Genomic DNA, 27869 nt, shown 5'->3' with positions numbered 1-27869 from the left:
TTTAACCCAGTTAAGCATCTGAAGCAGCGCGGGCCCCGGTGCCCCCGCAGCGGTGCTGTGCAGCAACCGCCCGGGCTGGGGCTCTGCCCCGTCCCCACCCTACAACGTTCATCAGCGGCTACCGGCACCGCCGCTTCCTGCGGCGTATCCGGTGCCGCGGCACCGCAGCCTTGCGTCCCGTCGTGTCCCCGTCCCCCCACCCTTTACGCGGCGCAGCGTTCGACCCTCGGCGGGGGCGGCAGCGACGCGAAGGCCGGTTTCCTCCCGGGGCTCCCGCTGTCCGGTCGGGGCCCAGCAGGAGGCGCTTCCCCGCGGCTGGTGCGGGCGGGGTTGGGGCCGGGGCCGGGGCCGGTGCCCGCGGCGCAGCCCCCACGTGGCCGCCTGCCCCTCAGCGCCTCCGGAGCGCCCTTCCCGGCCCCGCCCCATCCCCGCGCGCGCCGCCGGAAGCTCCGCCCCCGGCCTTCCTCTCCGCTGCCCGCCAATAGCCGCGCCCCGGCCGACGCCGCCAATAGGAACCCGGGCCGCCGGAGACCGACGGCCAATGAGAACGGCGGCGCGGGGCGGCGGGCCGCTGTTGGTATCCCTCCGCCGCCCGCCCCGCTCGGTGTGCGCGCGCGCGCCCGCCCCGCTCGCGCGGCCCTTTTCTCCCTCCGCTGCCCGCAGCAGCAGGAGCCGCCGCCGCTGCCCGCCGCCCCCGCCCCGCCAGGCCTCCGCGCGGGACCGCTCCCTCGGCCGCGTCCGCGGGGCAGGCCCCGTCTTTCTTCCCTTCCCCTCCCTCCCCTCCTCCGGCCCCGGCCCGCCCCGCTTTCCCCCCCCCCCCTCCTCCCGCCGGCGCCGGAGCCGCCACGCCGCCGCCATGGAGCTCATCACCATCCTGGAGAAGACGGTCTCGCCGGGTAGGGCGCGGGCGGTGGCGGCCTGAGGGAGGGCGGCGGGTAGGCCTGGCGGGGCCGGGCCGGGCGTGGCGGGGGCCGCGCGCCCCTAGGGCAGCCTTAGGCGGCGGCCCCGGCCCCAGGAGGGCGTGGGCGGCGGGGAAGGCCGCGGGGCGACTGGGCCGAGGGTGGGAACCGGGGCGGGGAGGGAGGGAGGCTCGGCCGCGGTGTCCGCCGGTGGCGCCTGAGGGCCGGGTGGTTGGGCCCCGCGCGCCCGCTGACTGACACCGGTTTCCCCCCGGCTTCCCTCCTTCCCCCCCCCCCCCCGCAGACCGCTCCGAGCTCGAGGCGGCGCAGAAGTTCCTGGAGCAGGCGGCCATCGAGAACCTGGTGAGCGCGCGGGGGCGGCGGGGACGGGCCGGGGGCGGCGGCGGGGACGGCGGCGGGTGCTCCCCTCCCCCCTCCCGCCGCCCCGCCCGGCCAGGCCGAACCGCCATGGAGCGCAGCCTACCCTGCCCGCGCCCGGCCGCCGCGCCTGGCCAATAGCAGCGCGTCCTCTACCTCTGTCAGCCAATAGGAACGCGGAGCCGGGCGAGGGGGCCGCACCGGCTGCGGGAGCGGCCGCGGGCCATGTGCGGCCGCGGCCATCGCTGCCCCGGGCGCCGCCCGGCCCTGCGGCCTTCCCCGCCCGGCGCCCCCCCAGCCCGCCCGGCCCCGTGAGCCGCCCGGCTCCCTCTTCCTCCTCCTCCTCCCCGCACCGGCATCCGGCTATTCCGCCCCTCCGCGCAGGCGGGCGGTGGGATGGGAGCACCGGAGCAGCACCGGAGCCCCGCCTGCCCGGGGAGGGGAGGGCCGGGCCGGGGGGGGGGGTCAGGGGAGGTCAGGGCCTTGTGGCTTCACCCCGAGCGAAAGGAGGGGAGCACCGTTGGGCAGCCGGGAAGCTGGGCCTGGAGTTGTCCCTGTGACCTTCTTAAGAAAAAAAAAAAAGCAAAAAAAGAGGGGGAGGAAAAAAAAAAGAAGAAAAATAAAAAACAGCAGGTCTCATCCGTGCGCTGGAGCGGGGGCGGCGCGGGGAACTTGAACTCCCGGGTGGCCGAGTAGGATTTTTTGCTTAGTCAAGGTGCGGTGCTGCAGCCGCGGTGCAGTCCTGGGAGGGGAGGGGAAGGGTCTGCGGCGGCACCGGGCCCTCCTGGGGGGGCTGGGGGGGGGTTGGTGGCTCCTGGTGTTGTGGCAGCATCACACGCGCATTATCGTCGCATACAAAACTGGCATCCTTCATTTTTTAAGCGGTTACATACGCTGGTCTCTACTGATGTAAACTGGGAAAGTGGCAGAATCTTTATGTTGCTCTGTTTTAAGGTGTGTGAAGCATTCCCTCAATCAGAATCGATGCAGCCTTTGCGCTAAATGGCAGTTTTGAGTTAAAATTCTCTGAATTGCTGTTTATTAAGTCTTAGGATGCCCCCGGTTAGACTGAAGCTTCCTGGGCTGTGTTACGTGAAGCATTTCAGGACAATGTACTCGAGCTGCTCATTGTCCTGGGTTTCAGGCTTTTAAAAGAGCTGAGGGACACGCCACTTTTTCAGGGTTTCACTTATAGTCGCTGCCTTGTGAGAGCCAGGGATGAGGCAGCGAGTGGAGGAAGCGGAGCTTATGCTGGGGCTAAAAATCGGTGCCCCGGTGCGGGATGGGGACGCGGAACGGCCCAGCCTTGGGAAGGGCAGGGGTTGAGGAGCTCCACGTAGGCTGCGAGGGCAGTTAGGGGCTCGGCTTTGCAGGAGGATGAGGATGAGGGGCTCGGGGCCATTCCCATCGCAGTACGTGCTGGGGGGGGTGGGAAGAGCTCCGGCTGGCCCCCAGAGAGGGAAGGGTTCGGAGGTGCGGGGCTGCACCCGGAGCTGGAAGTGATCTCCCAGTTAGCAGACTGAGATGCAGCCGCAGAGCGAATTGTTCTTCCTCATCCCCTCCTCCTCCCTGTAGTTAATTTAGACCCTTCTCTGAGATTTTTTCATTGACACTTCTGTAGGTGTGAGAGCTGAGGTCGTACGCATCTGCATGTGCTTTGAGTCTCAAGTTTGAGAGACTTAATGTAATGCTTCTCATTTTTAGCTAGATTTATTCTTAAAGCTCCATGAAAAGACTTTTTTTTTTTTTTGCTAATTTATGAGTGAGAAATCCAAGGATGCTTCTTCACCTTTGAATTTTAGTGTGGTTTTCTTCTCAAAGGTGGCAGCAACACACTTCTTTTGTCCTGTGAACTTTTTTCGAATGGTTCCTCACTTCTGATAAAATCAGTGTATAAAACGTGAGTGATCTTGATGGTTGGGAAGTGGTTTAGTGTGGTATATTTGTTCAGGTTTTGTCTAGTCCATTAAAATTTCAGAGTATTTCTGGTGGTTTATGCTCATCGGTTTAAGTTGTCCCACATTTTTGTTTCCAAATTCTGCAATTTGAATGCTGAAGAGTACTGAATAGCGCAACTAAAATTTTTTTGAAGAGCAGCGCTTGGTCATTGAAAACGTGGAGTCCAAGGTACTGGACTTACTCTGTTCTTCTGTTCAACTTTTGAAAGTTTGTTTTAAAAATGGCTAATTTTGGTGCCCTAAAATCTTTGTATGCATCTTAAGTTCTGTTACAGAGATTATAGAAGGGGGTTACGTATAACCGTGTGGTAAATATTTTCAGGAAAACCACGTTCCTGCTTGGTGTGAAATGGGTTTGAACATGGTGCAGCTGCTTCCACTATTTCCTAGAAAGGTTTTCTTAGTAGGCAAAATGCTTCACGGGGTCGGCGAAATGAGAAAGCTTCGCTGCTGAAACTTTAGCTGTATCTCGTACACAGCGGAAGTCTCTGAAATGTAAAGCTGTCAAATCAGGGAAGGATTTAAGTGCGGAGGCATTTCTCCCTAGCTCTCACCAAAAGCAAGTGGCACAAATGTCAGGTATTTTTATCCGCACGTATGCGCTTTTTGTGGGGGGTAATTTCATCTGTGTCTGTGCACCTTTGATTGCAGAGGAGGAAGTTTGTAATCTTACAAACCTATTTGTAATGCACCAGAGGAGCATCTGATTTCACATTTTAACAATTCTCGTGTTAGATTATAGTTTGGGTGTTTGCCTCGAAGCAAAGGAATAAGTAGCAGTGAGTTACTCTTCGCCATGTTTGATATCTGTCCAGAAAATACATATCTTGGCATACGACCTGAGTAGTTTATTTAAAGGAATACTTAGAGCAGGCAGGAGCATGGAAGGTAACAGCCTCTCAAGTGAGCTAAAAAAAAAAAAAAATCCAGCAAAGTCAATGCCTACTTACGTCGCTTTCCAGCGGTTCTAATTAGGAGCTTAACGCCCGTAATCTCGGGCTAGAGCCGCCGTCGTTGCGCGGTGGCGGCCGTTTGCCGTTGGCGTGGTAGAGAAGGAGCTTCAGTGGGTCGTGGTCTCGTTTTGCTGGGTGGTTGGGGTGGGTTTTTCTTTCCCCTTGTTAGCGGGGAGGGGGCCGGCAGGGTGCTGAGCCCTCCTCTCTCCCCAGCCGACCTTCCTGGTGGAACTGTCCAGAGTGCTGGCAAACCCCGGCAACAGCCAAGTTGCCCGCGTGGCGGCCGGCTTGCAGATCAAGAACTCCCTGACGTCCAAGGACCCCGACATCAAGGCCCAGTACCAACAGAGATGGCTCGCGATCGACGCCAACGCCCGCAGGGAAGTCAAGAACTACGTAAGTTCGGTGACTTTTGGTTCTCCGCCTGTTGTTTTCCTGCGGGAGGGGGGGATGAGTGGTGAATGCCTTGTCCATCCTTTTCCACCTGAGGACTCTTCCGTTGGCTGGCTGCTCCCTTTCATGAGACAGGCGATGTCTTCAGCACTTGCTTTGTTGCTCGTAGCATGTTTAATCGGCAGAAGTATTTGGGTAAAAACGAAGAAGCAGGTATGAGGCTGCTGCCTTGAAATCACACCTGTAAATACTTTTACAAGGAAATAGTCGTTGAATAGCCTTGTGTGACTGCAGGAGCTAATGGGCACAGCTTCCCCGCTGGGTGATTGGAACTGGGTTGATGTTCGCTTTTTCTTCTACTTGAACAGCTTCCTCAACTGTTTTACAATCCATATTAACGTCTTTGAAGCACACTCTGTGTCTGAACACACGTATTTCCACGGGGCCTAGCAAATTTTCAGAGTAGAGTATGGTCAAAAATTTGCAAGTTCCAAATACAAAATGATATTCTCAAATTTTCACGCAGGTGGGGAATTTGCCTGAGGACTCCTGTGCTTTTTGGTAATTAAAGTTCAGGACTTGCAATGGCAGAACCAGTGGATTTAGTGTGTTTTGGCTGATGGGAACAAAGGTGTGCTTGGATTGTACAAGAGTTGTGCAACTGATGCAAGTTGGCCGTACGCTTTCTGTAACGTTTTTGTGTTAATAGAATCCACGTGTAGCAAAATTAAGGTTGGGCGAGTGATGGTGATACAGCTTCAGTCTGTGGTTTACGCTGATGATAGCTATATGCTGTTAACAGGAGCTGTCACAGTGTTGTGTACTGAAGCTAACAAACCCAGGTTGTTGCTGTTTTCTGTCAAGTACCATTAGAAATACAGTGTTTGTTAAGTGGATATATGGAAAATGAAGACATACAACTGGAAATGCTGAAACAAACGCGTGCCCCTTCATTTTTTTAGGAAATAGTTATTGAAGTATACAAAAAAAATCATTCATCTGATGGCAATTAAAATGGAAAAAAATTATTCAGTCCTATTCAGATTATCTTGGCATAAACAGTCCAGTATTTTTGGGGGGGTTAAACCACAATTTGTTTAGTTTTCGCAATTTTGCTTTATAATACGAGCCGGGAGGAATTGTTCAGTGAGTCATTGTTGCACGTTATGGCGCATAGCATTGTGTATGGGATTTAAAGGATGTGGTAGCAGTACGTGTAATCACACAGCTGTATCTCACTTCCTGAAAGGGGCAGCCGCGGCCAAGTTCATTTCAAATGTTATTTGTCCGTGGTCGTTTGCAGCAGAATGAGCAAACTGCTTTATTGGGGAAGGGGTGTGTTTGGAATAACATCAAGCGATGGCTTCAGTGCCAGGCCAGCGCCCGTCTCTCTTTGGTCACTGACATCAAACCATCGCCTGCTGATCTCTCTCCCGCAGGTTTTGCAGACGTTGGGTACAGAAACGTACCGGCCCAGCTCAGCCTCTCAGTGCGTGGCCGGCATCGCGTGCGCAGAGATCCCCATGAACCAGTGGCCCGAACTCATTCCCCAGCTGGTAACGAACGTTACGAATCAGCACAGTACGGAGCACATGAAAGAGTCGACGTTGGAGGCCATTGGATACATCTGTCAGGATATCGTGAGTATATTTTAAGTGGTATTTTAATACTTGTCCGGAGGATGTCTCTGTGCTGACAGAACGATGGGCAGTAAACACGCGAGGACAGTGGCTGAAAGGACTGACCTGCTTTCACAGCACAAATCCAGGTCGCCTTTCGTAAGGTGCAGATTTAAGTCTATATGTCGCTGCGGTTGTATGGTGGTGAGAGGTGCTGCTATAAAACTTGGGCTGAGCATCCATTGTGTAAAAATGTTACAGATGAGCGATAAGCGTTTGATCCCTTTCTGTGTTGAGGAAACCTGACAACTACCTTCATCCCACGTGAGGAGTCTCTTTATTCTTAATATAGGAATTTTTGATGCATAGGCAAGAATGTAGCTCTTTGAGGCACCTTCTGCAAAAGTCTCGCGGTTTTATCAGTGTAGTTTGCAGTATTGCGACGTGTTGCATCAAGTATCCGATCTGAATTGCTTCCAAAAACCCTGTGCGCTGTCTAGCAAAATTAGCTGCTGCTTTTCTGGTGCCACTGAATGCCGTAGAGAATGCATGCGCGGCATATCACTGCGTGAACCTTGGTGTAGTGGAGTAGAAGAAGAAATCTTGTGTTTGGTGCTTCCGTCAGGCTGCAGGGGATTAGTTTCAGTGGGGAGGTCGTTTGCTTCGTAGAGGGTCAATGAAATAAAAGAGGAAATCTACAGCTGCACAGGGGAGTGCTCCAGGTCCAGCGTTGTCCGTTACAAGTCCGTGCAAGACTTGAGCGCGTGTTCATTGTTTCCTCGGGTGGTGTGTGTCATTGGCCTTTGGATTTTGGATGCCCTGGCTTGCTGGTTGGGTATTTTGTAACCAAGATCCCTCTTAGAGTTTTGTAGTTTGTGTCAGTCGTGTCGTGACACAGTTTGTGGCCGTAGTTTGGGAATCTACTGCTGGATAAATTCTGATGTAGCAATTAATACAGTTATTTGGGGATCTTGCGGTCTTAAATTTAAATCTTTAGTCCATGTTCATACCTTTATTCTTTAAGCCTTGAGTGCTTAACAGTTACCTGTCCTTGCTGCGGGTCCAGGCAGTATATTTTTGCCCTATATCTAAAAAAAATTTTGTAACTTTACCAATAAAAGTATCAACCGCAACTGCTGGTGTAGACCTCTGCCCAGTATCTAAAGGAACTGGAAAACAGTGGGTTTTAACTTGCTAGTTGAATGAAGTCAAGTAGTCTGAAGTTTGTTGACCTATTATTTGAAACAGTGGAGTTTATTTGGCATGTATGACTTGAATATCTGGAATACCTGTGCCCAGTTCGGTCTTTTCTGTCCCAGAGGCCATAAAGACATAACGGTGTATGAATTCCTTGTATTTGCCTTCTGGTGCTCCCAGGAAGCAAAGAGCTTCTTGGCCTTAAGGTCCTAAAACTTCTGCTTGAGACTTCAGGATCAAACTTTGAGGGTACTTTAAAATACAGAGAAAGCTGTTCGGCTGCCAAATAACTTTATCAACGCTCCTTTTAGGATCCAGAGCAGCTTCAGGACAAATCCAATGAGATCCTGACAGCCATCATCCAGGGAATGAGAAAGGAAGAGCCCAGCAACAATGTGAAGCTAGCAGCTACTAATGCACTCCTGAACTCTTTGGAATTCACCAAAGCAAACTTCGACAAAGAGGTGAGGGGGAAGCGGTAACAATTCTTGGCCTAAAAGGCGAGGGCTGAATCCACGGTCTGTGATGAGAAATCATGCACCACGCTGAATTTTGATGCATAATTCTGTTGCAACTGAGACTTGGATTCATTTCTGTAAATCTGGTACATTCTTGTTGTAATGCAGAAATACCGTGGAAATCTTCAGAGATTCATCAATGGAAAGGAAGCGTCATTGACTTTTTTTGGATAAATTTGAACTGACCTTAGAGTTTAGCCTATCCGATGCTCTGCTTCCTAATCAAACTCCACTCTCTAATGCTGCTGTAAGAGTACAAGCTTGGATCAGCACTTTCTTTCAAGTGGTGTGGCAGCAATCCAGATTTAACTTTGCCTCTGAAAATTGGTGGGGGAGGAAGGCCTGTAAGAGCCTTCAGAATAGGGGCCTCGGAATCAGAGTCTTTTCAGTACAGAAAAATCTATTGATTTTTCTTTTCCTTCTCAGATTAAGTCTATCCTACCAGGGAGAGCATGGGGAAGATGGAATTAACACTGAGCCTTCAGCTTAGAAGGTCTTTTAATGAAAACTTTTCCTAGTGCAGGGGAGTTGGTTGGGATCAACTAGAGTCTTTCAAAATTTGAGACTGGAGGTGTGTGACCCATTCAGACCGTATTTCTGTTGGGCTTCAGTACTGTAAATAGCCTGGGCATGAGTCTGTTCCTACTGAAATGTGAGAATATCCAGGTACTGCCCTTCAAGAAAATTATGTTCTGACTGAGTTTTGAGGTTTTCTTGAAGCAATTGCTGAAATAGTTCATGAAACAGTAGGATTTCCTTTTTTTTTCTTTTTCTTTTAGAAATGGAAGCCTGGGATTCCCATTTTGGGGAAGAAATTATTTAAAATACAGTAGTGAATAGTAACCTGTACTATTCCTTGATCTTTAGAAGTGCTCTATGAGTGATTGTACTAGTCCAGACTCAGAATACATCCTCTGTAGGAAGGCTTGCGGAGACTTCAGTGCTTTTGTAATACAGTTCTAATGTTCTTTTCTTTCTTCTTCTAGTCTGAAAGGCACTTTATTATGCAAGTAGTCTGTGAAGCAACACAGTGTCCAGATACAAGGGTGAGTGAAAATGATATGAGGGTGGGTGAAAATAAATGCCCTGGTTTGTCACTGCGCCTTTCTGGGGAAGCTGACTAGAACCTCTAGCATCAAAAAACAGTTGAAAAGCGTTACATGAAATAGTCAGTATTCTGTTAAATGATCGGTGTGTGCGTAAGTACTCTTAACAAAATGTGGTTTATACCTAAAGTTAGAAATAGTAAACTACTAGGGGGATTTACGCCACTTGTTGTGACCTTATTGGGTATGGAGTAAACTAAATTGGCAGAAAGGCTGGGATATTCATCTGTGGTGGGCTGCAAGTGTGCTTGGTTTTTGGAGCGCTCGGGAAGGTCACGTCTTTGATCCGTTTTCTGCTCTGACAGGTACGAGTGGCTGCCTTACAGAATTTGGTGAAGATAATGTCCCTTTATTATCAGTATATGGAGACATACATGGGTCCTGCGCTTTTTGCTGTGAGTACTCAGGTTTCTCATGCAGAGTTGTCTAATCTTCCTGTACTCCTTTGTCTTAATCCAAGAGGAAAAGTTTCCCTACGTTCCCGATTTGTTTTTCTTTGGCTGTGACTGTGTGCTGTGAATCCCTCTCTCCTAGCAAAATCCGTAAAACTGGCATCGGGTGTTTCAGACTTGAGACTCCGAAAGTCAGGACAGTGCAGATCTCTTGGCTCGCTCTGCAGTGCTCCCAAGGTGCTGATAGCTGATAAACTTCTAAATGAGGAGATTGTCTTCAAGAACAGTAACTCTAATGTGCCATCCGATTTCAGACAGTCTTCAATCTCGTACCAGTTGGCCAAAATTTGGGGCACGTATTTCAGGAGAAATAACTTGCTAAAATGTCCTTCTCTCCCCTCCTTTCTTTCCTGTTTCTGAAGATAACTATTGAAGCAATGAAAAGCGACATAGACGAGGTGGCTCTACAGGGGATAGAGTTTTGGTCAAACGTCTGCGATGAGGAGATGGACCTGGCTATAGAGGCGTCTGAGGTGAGTTGGCAAATGACTGTTGAAAAGCGGCGAATGCTCGTGATCATCTGTGTGAAACTGCTGAAATCACGTCTTTGAACCCCATCTCCCAAGCGGAATAGCATAGAGGAGCCCGTCTGAGCCCCTTGCGCGGCAGTCGCGGCCCCGTGCTGAGACATCACGCACCGCTCTGATGTGATGTGATGCGTGTCTGTGACGGAAGCTGGGAGCTGAGGCTGCACAAAGCCCGCGAGGCTGGTTACCTCGACACGAGGTGTGGTACCCAGCTCGGTTTTCAGCTGCTGGCCTGGGCACTAGCAGCCGCCTTACCCAGCTACGATTAATTTGTTGTGCCGTTCAAGGTAAATGCAAAGGTTGTAGCTAAGGTTGCACAGGGGCCACCAGCTGGAATTCCCTTTAGTAACTCTTTGGGTTATTTTCTAGGCTCTGTGGCCTAATGTAAAGTTCTTAGCATAGCTTGAATATAATCCGTTTTGCTTACTAGATTAGATGAGGATGAACTACCGTTTAGGTGAGCAAAATGGTTTAATGCCAGCCTGGCTGGGAATCGAAACTACTTGAGATAAAGATTCTCTGACAGGTTTGACGAGAACGCGCTGTGACATACAAGTGCTGGTTTTCTGCAAATGGTACGTGACAGCTACCTGATTTCTTTTTAGCATTCCAAAGTCAACTCAAGCTACTCCTGTAAGGTTAACCTAAATGTGCATTAAGCATGCATACTAGGCACAGTATAATACCAGAAAATTCTCAGTATTGTGAAGATTTTTGAGCTGTTGCTTCGTTAAGACGGCATCTTGAATTGTTGAGATAAACATACCACGTTGAAGGGAAAGCCTTTCTTGAATTACCTGCTGTCTTGGAGGCCCGTTACACTGACGTGTAAGGTTTCTGGGGTCTGCTACGGGCGTGAGCGACTTAGCCCTACCCCAGTGCGCAAAAAGATTGATCCCATTCTACGTCATACATTATCTATGAGTTAAGTATAAAGTTATGGGGTGAAATAAAAATAATTGTTATCCTTTAAAATGGATGGGGCTGGAGATGAATTTGGGGTATTGTTCCGCATGCAGATGCTGTTTGCATAAATTAGCTGTACAGATCAATAATAGCTTAAAGTTTGAAGATGAATCATATCCATCTTTAAAAGTAGCTAAATATATATTTATGTTGAATGCCCAAAAAAGCAAGGATAAAAGGACAGTCAGCAGCACGTAGGTTTAGTTTATACACTGAAGACCTTTTGCTGCTTCTGCTTGGGGTCACTTGTTAATTATACATAACTGCAAACTGAAAATATTTATATTTGTACCATGTGAGGAGGGGCTCTGTACGTGTATGGAATGGCAAATTGAACTTGCTTATTGAATGTTTAACTGGGATTGGTGCAGGGTGTCCTTGAGGTTCCTGTGTGTTATGGTAACTTAAAGTTTGTGTTGGGAAGGAGAGGGAAGCACTCAAAAGAGAATTTGTATCTACTGGGGTTCGTAATTCAGACCTCATGCCTACATAGCCGCTGAAAATCATTTTGTAACCTTTTCTTTTTTCCAGGCAGCAGAGCAAGGAAGACCTCCAGAGCACACTAGCAAATTTTATGCGAAGGGAGCACTACAGTATTTGGTCCCAATTCTAACACAAACATTAACAAAACAGGTGAGTTGCAGAAATCCCCGCTGCGTGTCAGAAAATACGTACCGTGTCTGCTTTCAAGTTCTGGGACAGCACTGCTGCTGTGGCATGGAGGAGCAAACTGTCAGCGGTGGTCATTGCTCCCTTGCGTAGGTGACTTCTTGATGTGCTTGGTGGTCCCAGAGGGGGTTTAGGGTCCCCTCAGGTAGTTTTTATCGTGTTGTGGCAGTCCTTGGTCTGTGATGAGACATCATGCACCACTCTGACTGAATGATGCATCGTTTTTTAGGGCTGAGACTGAGAGACTGCATGCGGTCTTGTTTTTATGCTGAATTCTGTTAACACATGCTTGTATTTATGGTTTCTGATGAGGTTTGATAGTTATCTGTATTCCTAACAAAATGTTTGTGAAATTAAAACCATTATATGGTCTCTGCGTCACCGGAGATCCAATTTCTGGAATTTTTGAGCTCTACTTTTTGAACTGTGAAGTCCATGTTTATTTAGTACCTATTAAGCACTTCACAGGGACTTTTTTGGACTGTGTTTCACAGTCTAATCAAAATTAATGGAATCACTTGCTAGAGCAGGTCTAATTATAAAATAAAACTGTTAATTAAGCCATACAGGATGGAGTTCATTTGGCTTATTGCAATGAACTGGGAAAATGCTTGGTGCTCTTAGCGAATCCAGGGAATTGTTTCCCTGTTTGTTTTGTATCGCTGTCCGCTTGGATGCAGAGAGTTAAATTGCAAGAGGTTCTAAAGTGCCTGTTAAAACAGGAAAGATAAAACAGCTAAGAGAATCACAGGTACACAGCTTCAAAGGAATTCAGTAAGTGACCGAGCTAACAGTGGGGGGAAGAAGCTATTTAACTGCTATGGCAGGCCACTCTGCGAGGCGATGGCGTGGATCAAAGCAACAAAATCTCAACCTAGATGAGAGAGAAGCAGTTTGGAAGATGTGTGAGGCTACTGTAGGTGCGTCAGTGAAGAGCTGGCAGCCTTGCACCAGGGTGGAAAGGTACAGATGATGCAAGTAACTTGGTTTGTTTCTCTGCCAGAGATGTAGCTAGTGCTTCCAGACCTGAATTAATTTCTAAATATAACCCCTGGTAATAAGGCAACGTTACTTGCAGTAGATCCAACAGGATGGCACTGCCTGTGAGTGGTAAGGGATATTTTCCCCCAGACTGATCCAGGGGTGCTCTTCTCCTAGGATGAAAACGATGATGACGACGACTGGAACCCCTGCAAAGCAGCAGGAGTCTGCCTCATGCTCCTGGCGACCTGCTGTGAAGATGACATTGTTCCTCATGTACTGCCCTTTATTAAAGAACACATTAAAAATCCAGACTGGCGATACAGAGATGCAGCTGTGATGGCTTTTGGGTGCATTTTGGAAGGACCAGAACCGAACCAGCTCAAACCACTAGTCATACAGGTAAGATTCGTTGTGTTTTCTTGAGAGACTTGTAGAGCAAAAACTTTGTGATTTATTTGGAGGAGAATGCTTGCATTAAACGTTGTTCTTAATCTGAGGAAAAGCGAAAGGATGCCACCTTTTAATAATGTTTTAGAGAGATTTGGTAGGCCCCAGGCAGGTAGTTGGATTACATAGCTCTGAATCACAGGGAGGTGCAGGACTTCAGAATACCCGACTCCAGATGTGTCAGTTCTCAAGTCTTCTCCCCTAGGAAATACCTTTATAAATCTTAAAATATGAGGACACGGCCTGACTGGATCTAGACTGTCCTCCCCCTCTCAGATCTATTGCTAGCTTGTAGGGAATACAGTAAAATCAGAACAAGTGGCAAACTCGTATTATTTCCATATATCGCGTATGATCACACTTTTCTCCTGCCTGCGATGATGTTCTAGGCAATGCCAACTTTAATAGAACTAATGAAGGACCCCAGCGTTGTGGTTCGAGACACAGCTGCTTGGACCGTGGGCAGGATCTGTGAGATGCTTCCCGAAGCTGCCATCAACGACATTTACCTCGCTCCGCTGCTGCAGTGTCTGATGGAGGGCCTGAGCGCCGAGCCCAGAGTGGCCTCCAACGTGTGCTGGGTAAGGCGGCCCCTCCGCTGTTGGACGTGGGATAAGTTTCTATCTACAAGGGGAACGCAGCTCATGTTCATATGTATGAATACACACACACGTATATACATATACATACACGCATACGTATATATACTCAAACATCTGAATGGATGTCAGAGATGACTCACGCCTTGGTCATCCAGCACACGCAACTGTTGTTGACTGTAAGTTGTCTCAAGTCTGTTTTATGGCTCTGGTAGGAAAGAGTAAAGGAAGAAATTGATTTTAAGGTGAAAAATGCCAGTATTCACAGAGTGTAGAAGTTGCCTTCAGTTTGAAAATGCTGTGGAAGCTGTCCTCAATCACAGGTGTGATAGCTGTTTAGAAAAGGCATGTCGGGATTTAGGTTTTTTCTTGGGGGCAACTGGATTGCTGCCTTAAGATTAAGGGAGAGACGACAGACCTTGTTTTCCGTTACCTAAGCCTGCTGCAGTGGTTCCAGAATTAAATTGAGGAGCATGAGATTTTTTTTTGTTCAGTTACGGCGCTGCAGTCCCTTGGGTTGGTTTGCAAACTTCAGTCATATCATCGTCTTGATGCATGTCTACTACCAAGTAGCATATCTGATCTTTCACTATAAAGAGGATGTGTCCCCCACTGCCTTTTAAGAGAGCTGCTCAATAAGAATTGAGCTCGAGATGAGTATTTGCATGTCAAAACAAGTTTTAGAAATGACAGAATTTGTTCTCTTAGTATTTCAGAGGTTTGAAGGCTTCTAGTCAGCACAGAAGCTTTTCCCTGATCCGTTGATCCTGGCAAAAGTCCACGTAGCTATGGCTTTTGTCTTCTGAAGATGATGACTACTATATGTTGTTAGACTGAAAGGAAAATCAGGAGGCTTTCAACTCTTCTAATCCACCTGTCTCTGAGCAGTGACAATCGCTCTGCAGTTGGGAATTTGAGCAGTCCGCAGCCTTGTCTAAACCGGGATTTTAACTTGTGATGATGAGGCTGGGTATGAATCTGTTTGTATCCTGCGAGGTTCAAGCAATCTGCCTTTATTCAGTTTGATTCTTGACAGCTACCGGTTGTTGAGACCAGGAACGCTGCACGGACACTTGTCTGCAGACAGCGTGACTGCCATGCCCGTTAATGTTACTGTTTAAGTCTTTGACGTTTTCACCACTGTTGACCAAAGTTCAGTGAAGGGAGTTGTTAATCCTGTGCTGTTCGGGGTTTTGGGGGGCTTGTTTTGTTAGAATGAAAACTGTTGGAATACACGTTTCTGGACTTGTGAGGGTAAACTCATTTGAGTAATAGCAATGGTTGTTCTGTGTTTCAGGCCTTCTCTAGTCTTGCTGAAGCTGCCTATGAAGCTGCAGATGTAGCTGATGATCAGGAAGAACCAGCAACCTACTGCTTATCCTCTTCATTTGAGCTAATAGTTCAGAAGCTTCTGGAGACCGCAGATAGGTAACGCTAAACTGGCTGGCTTAAGCTTTGCTATGATGTGCTTTTTTCTTTTTTTTTTTTTTATTACTTCAGGCTGTTGGTCCTCTTTCTCTTGCAGCTTAGATCTGAACGGTGTTTTATCAGAACCAGGCTTTTTTGGTATCTCATGGAATACAGAATTCTAATCCCCAGAAGAAAGCTTATTCACACAGAATAATTTCTCAGCATTTTGTCCGTATCTGCTTTTAGTAAGTCTAGGGTTTCCTCCAAGAGCGCCTCTTTCGTGTTTTACTTTCAAGTCTGCCAGCACAGTTGAAGACTCTGCACATCTTTGTACAGTAGTCATAAGACTCTTCAAGGTTGGCTACAAAGCCACTGAATAATCAGGATTGCAGTAAGGCATAATTAGAAATCTGTGTGTGTCGTACAGTTCGTTTTACTGTGATGGTTTCATGCCGTGGCGGTTGTTGTAGTGTTACATCCATTTACATTAGCGCCAGGTGCTCCCTGAAGAGCTGAGGACCTAGTTAGGCCAGGTACCGTCCTTTTCCCAACTAAGCTGAAATATAAATAGATGAGGGAAAATATTTTTTTCAGTTCTGCAGGTGCAAAAATAAGGGTAATGCTGAAGTCATCTTCTGCCTTGAAGGTCGCATAAATCTTGACAGCTCAGAGTTCAATCCTTGGATCAGTTCAATCGTCAGTTGAAACCCTTTGCTGCAGGACTGCTTCTTCTTAAATGCTGTCCCTGTCTGAACAGTTCAAAGTCTAAACTCTTCCTGTCTAATTTACATCCGACCAGAAGCGTAGTGTTTAGCTCAAGGCTCTGAAGCCCATCAGTCATCTCAGCATAGATCTCGGCTGTCTTTATTTCAAATTTAACACCCTCACCAACGTCTGGGAGGGATGTCAGAGAGGTAGTAATGTATGCTGCTCACCTCTTGAGACCATCTCTTTCCAGGCAGGGTAAGGGCACGCTGGAAGATGTGGGTTTGAGGCTTTTTCTGTTCCTGTACTTGCTGCCAGTGACTGAAGATACTGGAAGTCATTATTAATAGCGAATGAAAAAAAAAAAAAATGTTCCAAAAGTGGCTTCACAAATTTCATTTACTTTCAAGTCTTGGAATACAGGAATGCAAGTGCTTCTGCTTGTCACAACACTAAGATTTAGCTGTTACCGATTTACTAAAAAAAAGACTGTTTCTAAGCAAGCCTGAGCACTGGGAGCTGCAAATATATTCCTTCTGTTACAGGCCTGATGGACACCAGAATAACTTGAGGAGTTCTGCGTATGAATCTCTGATGGAAATAGTGAAAAACAGTGCCAAGGACTGTTACCCTGCTGTCCAAAAGACAACTCTGGTCATCATGGAACGACTTCAGCAAGTGCTGCAGATGGAGGTAGGCAAACCCGAGTCTGAAACCCCCGCTACGGTAAGGGGTTTAAGGTTTAAGTAGGTGTGATGTCCCCAGTGTTCTGTGTCTTCATCTGGTGTTGAAAAATGGGTTTTGATGCTGACTGCGTATATTATGGTATCGTGATTTTATTTTTTGTATAGATAGTAGATATATTAAGCTTCCGAACAGTACCGCTTGTCTTAAATTTGAAGAAACCGATATTTAAAACTGAATCTCTGGATCTCGCAGTGCTGTCAAAATGCACCGGGTTTGCACTGACTGCGATGCAGGCTTTTCACGTGTGGGGTTTTGTTCTTTTTCAGTCTCATATCCAGAGCACTTCCGACAGAATCCAGTTCAATGATCTTCAGTCTCTTCTTTGTGCTACTCTACAGGTAAGTTCCTGTCTCCTGTGTTTGTGGTTATGGGGAAGAGGCGGTTTTAGAGACATTTCTGTGCCCCCGAGGATGCAGACTTGGTCCTGTTGATGAGATCTGAATGAGGAAATTGGATCTTGTGTCCCAGCTGACATGTGGGAGGTGATACAAGGTTCAGAAGGCTTCGGTAGAGTATGACTTACAAAATTTAGGGCAATATGAATAAAGAACGCTGTATGCCGTGTGTTAAAAGATTGTATATGCTTTCAGATTGGCTCTTATGTTGGCTACGGGCAGAACAATCGCTTTGGTTGGCACAGACAAAAAAACTCCATAAGGGCTTTAATTTGTTCATCTGCCTCTTGTGGTTGGTGTTCTTATTTAAAATGGCACTAATTAAAATGCACTGAGTGTCCTTGAAATTAAACATCTGGTAATGAACAGCCCATGTGACTTGGAGTACTAGCGCGTTGCAGTTCCTTGCTTACTCCTACAAAGTCCACTGAAAACAGCCGCTTTTTTTCTTTTTTCCCCCAAAACGACTCAGCAGATTGATCAGAGCCTCCTCTGAAACACGTGGTGTTGGGTATTGAAGCTCTCCCGTTTGCATGGCAGGAAGGGTGGTACTGTGCTGTCGTGCCTAGCTTATTAACAGTTACCAGGCGTTGCTTTAAAACTCTCTCATAGATGTAGATTCAGCATCAGCACAGCTCTCTGTGGCTCAGAGAAGAGAGGAGCATTTTCTTTGGAGGTGTAGCAGAGTACGATGTAATCTGAAATCCAAGCGGAGCAGAGTATCTGTCTCTGCTCGGATGTGTTCCTTTGTCAGGTGGTGGTACCTATTCTCTGCAGTTCTTCTCCCGTTCCATTAGCGCATTAAAAGGAGCCTTTTCCTCGCCCGCAGGTAACAGCCTGCTTCAGCTTCCCGTTCTCTTAAGTGAGGTTAGGAGGTCTCCCGGGTGTTGTCTCCAGGTTGTTTTGAGAAATCGTTAACTCCATCCCTCTTGTTCAAAAGCCCATAGCATCAGCTGTTATTTTCCCTCTCCAATTTTTAGGGTAATTTTTTCAAATAATGGGTAGATGGGAATAATCTGTCCTTATTGTGGGCTTTAATGGGGAGACTTCGGTATCCAGAATCTCTCCTTTTGGCACAGAGCGATCACTGATCTCTTTCAGGACACCTCTGCCTGTGGAAGTGTAGTACAGGTGGAATTAAACCACTAGTTTTAATTTGTAAATGTGTGCTGCTTCATTATTGCAAAATCTGAACCTTAAGTATTTACAGTAGTTGCAGCAGATACTTAAATACCACTAAGTAAAAATCAGCAGGGAGATTTTTTTCAGCATTACATAATCAAGTGTACTACTTTGTTATGTACTTTTTCTCTTCTGCTGGAAATACAGTTGTGAACATCCAGCAGAGGAAAAACATTTGTTAATATTGAAATGGAATGAGAAAATCAAAACCAATTATTTAAACAAAGTCAGTCTCTTTGGAGTGACTCAGTTTGCAGAATCAGACTTGAAATCATTTTCCTCTGCAGGTTAAGGAATCAGTCTTTCCCTTTTCATAGAAAGTGCACGTTCATTTTAAATAAGGATGCATCAAAGCTGTGTTCTGTAGTTCACATGCTGAAAGCGACGGTCAGAACTGTAACAGTAGGAGCAGAGCGCAGGTTAAGCTCAGGTATTTACCTGGGGGTTTCCTCGGCCCTTCTGCTCACTGTAATGTGCTGGATAACACGGAGCACGCGTGTGTGCTCACCACCCTGCTCTGCTGGTACGACAGGCAGAAATCCAGAAATCAGCTTTGCTTTTCAAACCCCTCAGTGCTAACCATCTTCCTGTAAACCTGTTTTGCATTGGTTGTATGTTAATTTATCCTCTGCTCATCCCAGGTAGGAGAGGTTTGACTGCAGTTAGCAGTAAGGACATTCTTACGTCATGTTTCTGAAGTTTAATTCTGTGGTTTAGAAGCAAAGCTTACAGGCAACCCGTACTTGGCAGTAAGAGATTGCCATCACATTGCTGTGATAGAAAAGGGCTTTTTTTTATAGGGCCAAATTTTGGCTGGTCACATTTAATGCCACCTTACAAATGGAAAGCCCAGAGAATAGCCTATGCAGCAGGAAAGGTAAATTCAGCTTGTTCTGTAGCTGGAAAATTGAATGCAGCTAAAATGAATGGGACTTTGCACTTGCACTGACACAGCATATTTTTGCAGCAACAGAGTTCAGACAGCAGCTTCCTTTTTAGCAGCCCAACATGGTCACGAGTGTTCAGAGCTAGCGCAGGAGACGGAAAGGCGCGATTCAGCCTTGCATAGATGGAAGCAATTACAATCTCTTTCTCCGTTCCCACTCAGAACGTCCTCCGGAAGGTCCAGCATCAGGATGCTTTGCAAATTTCCGACGTGGTGATGGCATCTCTGCTGAGAATGTTCCAGAGCACGGCGGGCTCGGGGGGCGTGCAGGAGGATGCCCTGATGGCAGTCAGCACCCTGGTAGAAGGTCAGTATTGTGCTGCAGAACCGAGGTTGCGGTTGGGAGGGGAAGGCAAAGCTGGGACAGAACTGGTTTGCTTCCTTCTCTTTTTGACTATATGGCAAAAAAACATTAGTTCCTGGTTTTGCTCGAGGCATGGTTTTGACCACACATCTCACCACATGCATCTGTGAAGCTCTGAGACTGGCCGGTTACGCTAGACTGTGTTTCGTGAATGAATTGTTTGTTTTCCGTTAATAACCTAGCTACAATGCAAATCCTGCCAGAAAAAAAACCCACCCTAGTGCTACTTTGTACAGTGCCCAGCACAACGGGAACCTGGTCTCTTTGTGCTGCTGCAGGACAGATTGAACGTTATCGTAATGATTTCTACTTGCCGCTGCCTGTGCGTGTTTTGTGGAGTTTTGTCGGTGGTGGATTTAGTTATTATTCTTTAAAAGAAATCACGGTGGCAAAGGCGAGCATTAGAGTGGGTCAGACTTGGGTGAAATAAAATAAAATTTGGGTTATGGTATTCCAGGCAGTTTGAGCTTCATGGTTTAGGTTTAGAAGCTGGTGGCTGTGGCGTCCCCTGGAGCTCTAGGACACGCTCTGTTGTCACATGCTACGTATGGGTGTGAAAGTCTACGTGTAACCTCGTTGCCTAACACCCCTGCCTCATCTCCAGTAAAAGCCACGCGTGATTTGGAAATGAGTCTTCAGGGAGGTCGGTCTGTAAGGAGGCTCGTTTGAGCCTTCCCTCTTTCCTGAGGCCGTTATCCTGGCTAGCCTGCTGAGGCTCTGAGAACACAGGACACCTTGTAAGCACAGCAGAGTTAGTTTTGGCTTTTTGGAGTAGCCCCTTCTAATGCTGGCGTGTTTTGGAGAGCAGGTCTTTGGTGGGTACCCCTCTGCTCTTGGGAATGTTTAGTGGGATTGCCCAAGGAAGCTGGGAAGCGAAGGAGAAGACCGAATAGGATCATTGCAAGCTAACCAGCAAGTAAAAATGAAAGTGTGTATCCTCTTGGGACAAAGGCCTTTTCACTTTCAGATAGATAAGGCTGCGTGCGCGGTCTGAGTAATGCAAGTGACTTGGCGAAGGTTGGCAGAGAAGAGCAGAAATATTTTACATCAAATACTGCTTAAATGTAAACATACTGAAGAGTGCCCTGCTTGAACTGCGCGGCTCTGAAGAGGTTGAGCAGCTGTTTCCAAAAGGAAGACGTTACAGCTGTTACGGCAGTAAAGCGATGTGAAAAGGTGTAGAGTTTTCAGCTGAAGCAAAGCAACGTAACGGTGCCGAACCCCATCTGAAGCGTGCTGCCACGTCCCGCTCCTTCTGACGGGTCTGCTCAGTCAGGGAGATCTCAGCATCCTTTCTGAGCACAGAGAGGGGTTGTGTATCTTCAGAGGCCTGCAAAGAATTGAGCTTTTTCAAATCTCAGTTTAGTCCAGAGGGACATAGTTCACTGATGCTCAGTTTTTGTGTGAGAATCAATTTGCTGTGCTGCTGCGGAACATGCAGGTACTGGTGGTTTGGGTGGAATATAATGGTGGGTTTCTGTTTTGTTGAACTCCAGCAAATACCAGTTGTAGGTTGGAATTTTTTTCTAACTAGAATATTTTCCCTGCACAGTCTTAGGTGGAGAGTTTCTGAAGTACATGGATGCCTTCAAACCGTTCCTTGGCATTGGACTGAAGAACTATGCTGAGTACCAGGTAGAGGTCGAACCAGGCAGCCCTGTGTTCACAATCTCTAAATTCTCATCTGCTCGCAGATGCTGAGTTCAGCAGGTGTGCATCTGTAAAATACCACAGCTTCTGGTGATGAAACCAAAACTGGAGCCCCATAGACTTTTTTCTCTAATTACTGGCTGTAAGCACAAATTTTGACTCTCTTGTATTTAATTCAGCAGAAGGCTTCATTGACTTGACACCTGCGTTTTCGCAGTGGCCGCATGTTAGTTGGCCTTGATGAGGAAAGAGCTTGGTACTGGCTGCGAATTTCCATTAGAAGGTCAAGTCACGGTACTCGCCGTGGGGCGCGTGTTTAGAGCACCCGGCTGCTGAATTTGGTCACGTTTGTTCAGCCCGTGTACCTGTCACTTCATTGGCACCTGGATCTCTTGCCCTCCCCCTTGGTGAACCACACTCAGCTCTTTGCAGCTTTGTGATATAAATGGTTAACGAAGCGGGGACTCATCGGCTGCTATATGAGGGTCGTTATTCTTGATGCTTTAATGGCTGCGAACTCTCACCACTACTTAGTGCTTTAATAAGCTGAAGCTGTAAGGATAGAGTGTGGAAGACTGACTCACTGGGTGGGTGTCTTACTTGCTGTTCTATTTGCAGGTTTGTCTGGCTGCAGTGGGCCTGGTTGGTGACTTATGCAGAGTCCTGCAATCCAACATCTTGCCTTTTTGTGATGAGGTTATGCAGCTGCTCCTGGAGAACTTGGGGGTGAGTGTTTACCTTCTCATTAGCCAGTTAGTAACAGTTGGCTTGCACACTGAGAGGATAGTGGGAGGTGGGAGAAGCAGAAGTGTTAGGCATGCTCTGAAGATCTCGTGTTTGACAACTATCTTGCTTACTATTTGAATGGAATCCAAATTTATTGGGGGTTAGGATTTAATTTCAAGTAAATGTCTTAATTTATTAGCTCCACCCCCCTTGAAAAGAAGTGCAACTGAGTGTAATGGTGCTGAAATCTCTTCCAGAATGAAAATGTTCATAGGTCTGTGAAGCCTCAGATTCTCTCGGTGTTTGGCGATATTGCCCTTGCCATCGGAGGAGAATTTAAGAAGTACCTGGATGTCGTACTGAATACCCTCCAGCAGGCATCCCAAGCGCAGGTTGATAAGGTAAGCCAGCGGTGCTCGTTCCGGTCCCTTCGTTAAAATCCCAAACAAGTAAGGGCTGCGCACGCCTCATCGGGGCCGTTGCTAACGCGTGCTTTCCTGTGGCCTTTGCAGTCTGACTACGACATGGTGGATTACCTGAACGAGTTGAGGGAGGGCTGCCTGGAAGCTTACACTGGCATCATCCAGGGATTGAAGGGAGACCAAGAAAACGTGCACCGTGAGTACTCTGTCCTTCCGTGGTGTTTCTGTGCTTGAAATGACAAAGGGAGATAGGAAGAACTCTGCTTGGACAAGCTGTTCCACGGTTGTGGTCACGTCCATGGGCGTATCCTTGTTCGTTCCCTTCCGTGTGGGAGCAAACGCTTTGCTGCTGTGAGCAGGGAATGGGTTTAGGGCCCTCCCTATCTTGGAGAGCTCTTGGGGGCAGATTCGGGCTGTTTGGGGCTATACTGAAATCCCTTTTAAAGGGCAGACTATTAAACATGAACTGTGTTTCCCCCTGCTATAATAAAGCTGTTTTCTTTCAGCCGATGTGATGCTGGTGCAGCCCAGAGTAGAATTTATTCTGTCTTACATTGACCACATTGCTGGAGATGAGGATCACACCGACGGAGTCGTGGCGTGTGCTGCAGGACTGATAGGGTGAGCATCCCCGTCCTATTTCAGCGGACGGCACTCTCATTAGGTAGATAGAAATCTTTGTACAACAGCCTTAATACTTAAAACTGCATTTTTATGACGGTCCGAGGTATTTAACATTATCAGTTCTGGGTTTTTGCAGTGTAGCATTGGATGTTTAACCCCAGGTGTGAAGCGGTTATGTGGGTGAGGCCCTTTGACAGGGTGAAAACCAGTAGGTACCAGTGAAAGCTGGAGGTGTGTTACAGAAATTCTAGATCTAGGGGTTTTTTCTTTTTCAAGGATGACCTGGGCTTAAAAACAAAACACCCCACCTTCAGTTCCTTGGGTATGGAGGAGCTTGGGTCAGAGTGTTTTAATCTTTTCTATTGGACTTAGGGAGAGCTGATGGGAACATCAGGGAGATCCGTCTTTGGACGGGAGATTGAATGTCTCCGGTTAGTCACAATTTCAGAAAACTGCTCAGCTCTCCTCCTGCTGAAATTAGTGACCATATGCAGCATTTTAAAAAGGACATTAGCTGTGAGTCAGATTTCTTTTTGCTAGCGAGAGCTGATCAGAGTGGTACTGGCACATCTGTTTGTGGCACTGAGCCTCACAGCCTCTCTTTCTTCTTCAGAGATTTGTGTACAGCATTTGGAAAAGATGTACTGAAATTAGTAGAAGCTAGACCCATGATACATGAACTGCTAACTGAAGGAAGAAGATCCAAGACGAACAAAACAAAAACCCTCGCTACCTGGGCGACTAAAGAACTGAGAAAACTGAAGAATCAAGCTTGGTAAGGGATTACACCCACCTCCTTTTCATGTTGCATAATTATGAAATTGGCTAAACTCCTGAGTCTGAGAGAGAAGCTTCACAAAAGCCTTGTTCTCTAGAAGGTTGTTTCGCATTTATTTTTCTCTAAACAAGCCCCATCTGTGGTCTTGTATATCAGAACAAATACAAACCCAGAAACACGGTGAACCGCTTGGCTTTTGGAAGACCGGACGCAGACTCGAGGGCTTCTTGCTTTGCAAAATGCCTCGCCCTTGCTCGTTGGGGACGATCCTGCGCTCCTCCAAACGCGGTGTAACTGAAGCCCGTTGACTCTTCAACCCTGCTCAGAGTTCGGGGAGCGTCTGGACGATGCTCTTAGCCCTGTGGTTTAGTTTTAGGGAGTCCCGTGAGGAGCGGGGAGTTGGACTCGATGATCCTGATGGGTCCTTTCCAACTCGAGATACTCTGCGGATAGTCTGATTCTACTGAAGCGCCTTTTAAAAGGAGCAGATTGTAGAGAGGGGCGTGATGGTGTGTCTGCATTTGGGAGAGCAAGTCTGCTACAGCTTCATCGTACCACCTTGAGAAGTTCCTTAATATCCCTATTACTTCTCTTTTAGTCTTTTTTTTTTTCCCCCACTTACTGCTAGTTTTAGCTCCCAAACGTAGAGTTTTCTAGTTTTTTTTGACGAACCCTCTTTGCTTGCAGATCTGTTACCATTGGGATGACACCTGAGACCCCCACTGGAAATCTCCAATCCTTTGAAAAAACCCGGAAGTGAGGAGTGTGCACGGATGCTGAATGTTTGGGAATGAGAGGATGAGTGAGTGAGGCTTGAAACACACCACATTGAAAATCCCGCCGCAGCAACAGCAGCAGCGCTGTTAGCGAGCTGAGCACTGACTTGCGTAGAAAACCTGGAATCGGCCGTCTTCGGGAAGAGGAAACGACCCGATTTCTGTCCGAGTAACGAGCAAGTCTCTTCTTCCGACAGACCAGGACTAGCTTCTCTGTCGTGGCCGGCGCAGAAGGGGAAAACCGGCCGGTTTGGAGGAGAGGAAACTGGGTTCAACTGTGGTGCTCTTTGTCTGAGGTCTGGCTTTGGCTGCTGGAGAGAGACGGAGCCTGGGTCTCCGGCCGCCTGCTCTAACCTTTGCCGCACGATGCTGTCGGTGCATGGGATAAACGGAGGGGGTGAAGGATTTTCAGTCTAGGAGTGAGTGTGTGTGAATGAGGCGGTATCCACATTCTCAACTTCAAGTCATTGCAGTTTATCTTTTCCCAAAACAAAAAAAAAAAGAGGAAAAAAAAAAAAGGGTTAGCTGTTGCATTTCATAAACTAACCGAAGTTCAGTCTACTGATGCAGCGTAAGAGATGTAAAAAAGAAAAGAGGAGAAAAAAAAGAAAAAAAAGAAAAAAAAAAGAAAAAAAGAAAAAAAAAAGGAAAGTCGCTCTTTAGGGCTTTTTATTTTAGGGAAACACTGACGAATGTTCAGAGCTCCCATTCTGAGTGACGCTTTTCATGATCTCGTTTCATCAAAGCGCCTTTCCTTCCTTAATATTGTTCAACTGTGAATGTAGAAATGGGGGAAAAACAAAACTCTTGCGTTAGAGGGAATAGAAACAAATTGTCAAATGAGATTTCAGGCTTAAAAAAAAAAAAACCACAAAAAAACAAAACAAAACTACAAATGTTAAGTGCTCCGAATTGGCAGTGAGAACGCAAAGGGAAAGATCTCTCCTGACTTGTACTGTAGCAGCCCGAACACCCACAAAAATTGTGCCAAAGAGTTGAAAAACAAAATAAAACTTCAGGTAATATTTTGGATTGCAAAATGAGGATAAATTCAATGTTCAAACAAAATCTGATAAAATGCCATTTGGAAACTGCTTGGCCTTTTGTGCTCTTTATTTGATCAAATTTAATGTGGTATTGGTCTCTTGCTGCACTTCAAAAACAAAAAAAGGAAAAAAGAAATTTATATAAAATATATATATACTGACTTGAGCTTACACAAGACGGCACTTGTAAAAGGTTATATTTTTCCACTGCAGTTGAAGATTAATAAAATGGTGTCAAACATTCCCCAATACTTCCTTTTTGTATTCTTGGTCTTTCCAGTAAAAGGGGAACCCATTAATGATTATTTTTTCTTTTTTTTCAATAGAGTAGTAACAGTCTGATGGGCAACTCAGAAATGAATTGGCTGTTTACTGCTTCCCCCATCACGCAACGTTGTCTTTTCACATGAAGGATCAGAATCTCTCGTTTCCTCTTAAATGAGACTTTTGCTTTTGAGGAATAGTCCCTTGCTTATCCTAGGATTGTCAGCAATAAGCCAAGAAAAAACAACAAAAAAACAAAAAACTGAAGAGGTTCAGGATTTTGAGACTATTTTTCATTTCATTTTTATTAATGCAGCTGTGATATTACCAGCATTTGAATCTGCAGTTTAACATGGGCATTTTTAAAAGCTGCTTGTGGGAGGGAGAGTAGAAAACCTTAGCCAGTATTTTTTTTTTTTTTTTTTTTTTTTCCTAAAAAGCAGGCAAGGATCTGCTTTATTTCCCCAATTTCCTTTTCCCGCTCTGATCCTGGGATCCATTACGGCGGAGTCCGCTTTCGTTGCCCATCTGCACTGCAGCATCCACACTAGCTCTTGTACAGGGTATCAGATATGTGCCTTTCAGTGCTGGGTTCAGATTGCAGTCGAAGTGCCGACTTTGAACCAGTTTAAAAAAAAAAAAATTTAATAAAATAATAAAAAAAAAAAAAAACCAAAACCCAGGCGTTTGGAGGAGAGGAGGAGCTCTGTGAACTGGGAGAGCCAGCCAGCTCCGGAGCACGGACTAGGGAGAGGCCTGGGTCACGTTTCTAGTAATGCCTTTTCTTTTTATTTTGTTTCTCGAGGTGGGGTGGGATTTCCTAAAAAAAAAAAACATTAAAAAAAAGAAAAAGCCATTCCTGAAGTTGGGGAGGGGGCGTGGAGGGAAGAAATCTGATCATTCCTCAGTGCTACCTGTTTCTGTCCTGTGTGGCTGTTCAGCTGTAGACAGCAGGAGAATAAAGTACACTGAGACAGTAGTGGAAACAAACCTTGTGTCTGTCCTGTTTGTTTTGGGGCTTTTTTGTTGGGTTTTGTTTCAGGGAACCAGTTCTCAGAAGGACTTGCAGCGGCGCAGGCTTTACCCGAGCGATGTGGGGGGTGAGGGGCTGATCCGCACCCCCGAACCTGTTAGTGGTGAAGAGGGAGGGCCAAATATTTATATACTTTAAAAAAAAAAAAAAAGGAAAAAAAAGCTGTTTTCATGGTTTGGCAGATTTAATTAGTCGAATAAATACTTTTTTTTTTTTTTTTTCCTTTTGCAAGTGCCATTTCAGCACTAGAATCAAAACGCGCTTGTCTCAGCAGACAAGCCAGCAGCCTGGGCTGGGCACCGCTCGGCGGAGATTTGGTGCCGCCGGGGATTCGGTGCTGCCGGGGATTCGGTGCTGCCGGGGATTCGGTGCCGCCGGAGGCGTGCGGCTGCCTGGGAGGGCTGCGACAGCTCCGCTCTGGCACCGGGGGTCCTGCCCTTCCAAACCAATTTCTCGGTGCAAGGGCAGGGGGGGAATTTAATCTCTAAAAATGCCTGTTAATGCAATCCTGAAATTTTAGCTCCAAACCGAGTTCCTTCATTAACTTCATTTTGTCAATTTGTCAGTCGTACGTAGCGATGGAACCGGCGCTTCGGTGCTCGTCTGCCTTCTGATAGCAAAGACTTCAACCCGCCGAGACACGCCAGCGCCGTCACCGCCTCCCCGGTAATAACGACTGGAAAGGGACCCAATTACTAACAAATCAGTAGGACCGATTTATTTACCTTCAAAAAAAAAAAAAAAAAAAAGCCAACAACAAAAAAAGCCACTTTATTTTTGTTTTCCTTTTTTTTTTCTTTTTTTTTTTTTTTTTTTTGCTGCTTCATTTCCCCAGAGCCCGCCGCCTCTCCTCCTGCCAGCAATCTTCCCCCGCCGCGGTGGCTCGGAGAGACTGTGTGGGTGTGCGCTCAATGAGCGACGATCGCCCGTTTCCTCTTTGGGGGAGCCGGAGGTGACAGCAGTGTGTCATCAGCCATATGTGCCACTCCGGCACCCGGGGATAGCGGGGCCGTACAGAATTATTTCTGGGAGCAAGAGCTCGATCTCGTCTCCTGACGTTGGGTTTTTATTATTTAGCGGTTTTCTGGCGATGGGGTGGCTCGAGGTGAGCGGGCTGATGTGCCGAGCTCCCCCGG

At 47.1% G+C, this 27869-nt stretch overlaps 1 protein-coding gene across 2 annotated transcripts; it reads left to right on the top strand.

Moving 5' to 3' along the window:
- Positions 1 to 533: 533 nt before the first annotated feature.
- On the top strand, positions 534 to 25665 carry KPNB1 (karyopherin subunit beta 1). 2 transcript variants are annotated; one of them, XM_054801031.1, is made up of 22 exons: positions 538 to 896; positions 1204 to 1262; positions 4402 to 4584; positions 6021 to 6221; positions 7709 to 7861; positions 8902 to 8961; positions 9327 to 9416; positions 9836 to 9946; positions 11498 to 11599; positions 12794 to 13018; positions 13456 to 13647; positions 14963 to 15093; positions 16326 to 16473; positions 16794 to 16865; positions 19213 to 19357; positions 20967 to 21049; positions 21683 to 21790; positions 22048 to 22191; positions 22303 to 22408; positions 22719 to 22833; positions 23450 to 23611; positions 24302 to 25665. In XM_054801031.1, coding segments are annotated over exons 1-22 (2946 nt in total). In that variant the 5' UTR covers positions 538 to 541; the 3' UTR covers positions 24303 to 25665. The 2 variants fall into 2 exon arrangements, with proteins under 2 accessions (XP_054657005.1, XP_054657006.1); XM_054801030.1 differs by lacking the exon at positions 24302 to 25665 and having other exon boundaries at positions 534 to 896; positions 23450 to 23615.
- The last annotated feature ends 2204 nt before the right edge of the window (positions 25666 to 27869 follow it).

The sequence above is a fragment of the Grus americana genome, chromosome 22, assembly GCF_028858705.1.
Source record: "Grus americana isolate bGruAme1 chromosome 22, bGruAme1.mat, whole genome shotgun sequence".
In the NCBI taxonomy this organism is placed as follows: Eukaryota; Metazoa; Chordata; class Aves; order Gruiformes; family Gruidae; genus Grus; species Grus americana.
Note: the sequence above shows the minus strand (reverse complement) of the source record. Positions and strands in the feature narration are given on the sequence as shown.

Bases quoted from the DNA above. Each gene is read 5' to 3' on its own strand.
- KPNB1 (XM_054801030.1), top strand. From the start codon at position 542: ATGAGAACGGCGGCGCGGGGCGGCGGGCCGCTGTTGGTATCCCTCCGC. The intron at 13,648-14,962 runs GTAAGGCGGCCC...TCTGTGTTTCAG, and splicing joins TGGCCTCCAACGTGTGCTGG to GCCTTCTCTAGTCTTGCTGA. The intron at 16,866-19,212 runs GTAAGTTCCTGT...GTTCCCACTCAG, and splicing joins TTCTTTGTGCTACTCTACAG to AACGTCCTCCGGAAGGTCCA.